Source organism: Anneissia japonica, unplaced genomic scaffold, assembly GCF_011630105.1.
Source record: "Anneissia japonica isolate Jap-2015-1 unplaced genomic scaffold, ASM1163010v1 scaffold935_len144941_cov109, whole genome shotgun sequence".
Lineage (NCBI taxonomy): Eukaryota > Metazoa > Echinodermata > Crinoidea > Comatulida > Comatulidae > Anneissia > Anneissia japonica.
The window spans coordinates 147,911-152,334 of NW_022703082.1; the positions used below are offsets into that span (position 1 = coordinate 147,911).

The 4,424-nt window shown below is 35.2% G+C and overlaps 1 protein-coding gene across 1 annotated transcript in view; it reads left to right on the plus strand.

Moving 5' to 3' along the window:
* The window catches only part of LOC117104289 (lactadherin-like), a gene marked incomplete at its 3' end in the record, with an annotated part of 17,373 nt that extends 14,355 nt beyond the window's left edge, over positions 1–3,018 (plus strand). Inside the window, exons 4-5 of the mRNA XM_033245038.1 lie at positions 2,471–2,793; positions 2,883–3,018. Of these exons, the coding sequence (XP_033100929.1) occupies positions 2,471–2,793; positions 2,883–3,018 (459 nt within the window). The remainder of the gene's footprint in view (positions 1–2,470; positions 2,794–2,882) is intronic.
* Between the last annotated feature and the right edge of the window lie 1,406 nt (positions 3,019–4,424).

A 4,424-nucleotide genomic window follows, 5' to 3' on the forward strand; every position in this document is an offset into this window, starting at 1 on the left:
TGTGGCCGAGTTGACTTGTGGCCGAGTTGACTTGTGGCCGAGTTGGATCGAATTCTCAGCTAAGCCAAATATTTGAATATCATTGTCTTTCAAGAAGTGATCGATCTCATAAATCTTAGATTTAACTCTGTTAATATTATTAAATGCAATTTTTAAATTATTGCATTTATTAATCGTACCTTTCTTTTTGCCACGTCTATGTCGTTTTCTTGGTTTAATTAATGGGTTCATAATAAAACTTTCATTTGCAATATGATGGTTACTTACAGTGTCATTATTAATGGTTAAGAACCTGGTTTGTTGTTGTTGACTTGTCCAATTTGTACTACCGGTGGAGAGAGCATTTCCCTCATGACCGGCACATTCTTCATGGCCTTTTTCCTACCATCCTGATTGGCAATATGCAGACTTATGCTTAACAGGTATGGTAAGTGTGCTGTGATTGGGTACTGCTTTCGTGAACGACATTATTTTTTCGAAGATAAATTCTCATTTTTGGTTACAGTTTCCCCAAATTTACGATTGCCGACAATTATATTATGCTTCAATAAAATAGTATTGACATTTTTGTGCGAATGCCAAGTAGCGCGAATCGGTGGGTCACAGAATTCGTAAACTAAGCCGATTTTGGAGCCTCAAACCCACAGTCTATGGCTATGTTCAGACACAACGACTTACGCTAGCGTAACGTTAATCGAGTGGTGTGAACTTGTGCGCGGCGTAGCGAACGCCAGTATTATCGCGCAATCACTGGCGTACGGTAATCCAGCAACAGACCCCAGATTAGCGTACGCCACTGATTTACCTCAGACACAAAATAAATATAATAAAATGAAAAATATTATATTATACCGGCACTTGTTGGTTAGCAACAATTTCGAATTTTGGGTTATTTAGATACTAAGATGCGCGCGAATACTTACGCTAGCGTTCATTAATCGCCCAGTCTGGACATCTCGCTAGTTACGCCATGGATTAACGTACGCCTGGCGTTAGATACGCCTGGCGTATCTCACAGGTCTGAACGTAGCCTTTAATAATAAGAATACTAGAGCGCTAACCGCAATGTATTCGATGTTCGAAATACGCAGAACTGTGTGGGTACCATCCAAGATGGCTTCCATAGATTTAGCCAATCAAATTTCGCTAAGCACCATCGTTTGCAATTACGCCCTCAATTTACTCAGAAGGTTCAGTACAGCTAGCTACCCGTATGTTTGAAACTCGAGCGTTGCGGTGTTTGGGTGTAATGTACACGATTTTAATTTTAATTCCTTGGTACTTTATTTTTGAATAAGATGCTCCACTTGGCCTCGTTTTGGCTACAATGGTTTAATAATTTGTTATTACCATTACTCATTATCATTAATGAAATAATAGTCAGTCAGAGGGCTTATTAATATGTAATAATATGTACACTAAGCCTGAAGGTGGCGCTTTACTACGACGGTCATCTTGGATGGTACACATACCTAACTCTGCATTGCTGCGCCATCTTGTCGACACTCTAGTTGTTTAATAGCTCTATGGACTACTCATACAACAGAAAAAAACGTCGCATGGAGTTAGTGAAAAATGGAGATCTAAATAAAAAACGATGTATTTCAGCAAGTATTAAAAGCTTTTTGTTTTATTTTAGGCCATCTTCAAAATACCTATGCCACAGCAGTTGATTTTTTTGCCGTAAAACCAAAATAGTTTCATGCGTGCCGACTTGCCGATCGGTTAGCGTGAGCGCTGACTGAACTCTGCTGAATATCCACATCGAACTTCGCATCGCGATGTAAAACAAAATGTCGGAAAACTTTTCTTTGACGCATGTGCATTTGCATAAATGTCTACACATATACGCACACACATACTACACACAATAAAAAACAAAAGAAATATGAGAGTGATTACAATAGTTCCTATTGTATTACATGCATAGGAACTAAAAATACTAGGTCAATTTATAAAGGGCAAATAAACAAGTTCTCTAAGCACCATATAATAATAATAATAATATAATAATAATAATAATAACAATGATGATGATAATAATAATAATAATAATAATAATAATAATAATAATAATAATAATAATAATAATAATAATAATAATAATAATAATAATAATAATAATAATAATAATGACATTGTAGCGTTCGTAAAATGTTTGTCACTTGTGTTGGGAACAGTCACAAAAGTAAGGGGTGGGGGAATCCCCCAGAAGATAGAGTGGATGCCCCTGGCCCCAGAAGATAAAATGTGGCCCCAGAAGATAAAATGTATGGCCCTTCCCTCTCCCGCTGAAAAAACGAACCATGGGCGAGGAGCGGCTGGAACCAGCGCCTATGTTCATGTTGTAGCTAGCGACGCCCCTGCCTTACCGCATAACGACTCACCCGGACAATACATTTATATAGTGATTTTTTCATTGTGACAAATGCTGGTCTGGCTTAACTAATTTGATCAAATAACTCTGCAGATTCAGTTGTAGCTCTTGGGATTGAAGATGGAACTATCCACTCCGACCAGCTGACAGCATCCAGCGAATACTTGAACAGTCTTGGGGCTCATCGAGGACGACTCAACACAGTATCAGATGCAGGAGGTTTCGGAGCCTGGGCAGCAGCAAACAATGACCCAGATCCCTGGATTCAAGCCGATCTCGGTTCAGTGAAACGCGTAGTTGGAGTAATAACACAAGGGCGAAGTGATGGGAATCAATGGGTTAAAACATACAAAGTTAATTACAGTACCAATGGTAGCATTTTCACACCAGTATTGGGAACGAATGGTCAAGTTGAGGTATGTTGTTATAATTAATTGATTAAGACATTACGACGAGTATCATGAAATGCGGAAATGTGTATTTATCATAATGCCACTACTTTTAGATTTTTAGTGCAAACTCAGATCGAAACACCGAGGTGAAAAACATATTCAGATCTGTTGTCTACGCTCAATTCATCCGTATCAATCCAATAACCCGGCAAAAGCACATCAGTTTAAGATTTGAGCTTCTTGGTGCAGGTAAACCTTATATCTAAACATACAAATATTGTAGTAAGTAGTTAAGACAATGTAATAATACACATTTCAACTATATCATCTAAAGTCTGACAGGATCCGTGTTAATTAACAACAAAAACATGTACCACAAATATTTTATTGTTACATTCGTCTCTAAATACGGTTTTTTAAGTGGTCATTATGTATGTTGGTATTTTCTATTTTTTATTTATCAAATTATAATTAGTTATATATTTATTATTTTTAAAATTAATATTGTCTGTTGTTATTACCTCGTTTTTCTTTTTTAATATTGTTTGTTATTGATGTTGGCCATGCTGTAATAATAATAATAATAATAATAATAATAATAATTATTATTATTATTATTATTTATTGTTATTACTATTATTCTTTATATTATTATTGTTTAAATATTATTATTATTATTATTATTATTAATACTATTAATATTATTTTAAAACTACTACTATTATTATTATAATATTATTATTATTGTTGTTGTTGTTGTTTAATCATATTAATATTATCAACACCACCTCATATCCCACCACCATCCCATCATTCTTATCAATACCATCATCCTCTTCACAACCTACACTGTCACCGTCATTGTCATTGTGTAAATATATATATATATATATATATACAGTATGTGTATATAGATTAAAAGGCAAAATACTAGAAAACAACAATACTGTGGGAAACAATGGCTGGATCTCAGTAGAAATACAAAAATGATAAGCAACAGCTAAAAAGTAAACGTAAGTAAACAGCCAGAAATAGAACCAGAGTTTTTCGGACAACACTAGTCCTTCCTCAGTGGCGAGTGAGTGAGGGTAGAAAAAGCTAGATGGTATAAAGTGAGAATTTCATGCAAGCATGATTGGAAACAATAGGCTGGGTGAGGGTGAGATTAGAATAAACAGCCTAAACAAGTAAACAGGAAGGCCAAAACTAAACTTTAGAGGCAAGCCTCAATAAATAAGTAAAATGATTTATCCAGAATAAATTGAAATGCCATTGGTTTAATTTAGTGTACTGGGAGAACGTTCCTAATATTGAGTCCAAATGGTGTGGTTGTTTTAAGTAAAAGTTCCCAGTGATTCTCTTTATCTTTGCGATTTTTGTTGCTCCAACTGGCATTATGGTCAATTGCAATCACTCTGAAATTTTAAATTGAATGACCAGCTTGAAATGTTCGGCTACTGGTTGATCAAGCTTAGATGTTCTGATAGCTGATCTATGTTGTGTCATTCTCATACGGAGAGTGTTTTTTGTTTCTCCGACATATTGTTTATATATATTATATTACAATATATGAGATAAATGACAATTTTTGTGAGGCAATTAATTGATTGCCTTATCCGAAATATGTGGTTTGTTTAGTTGCTCTTGAATGATTG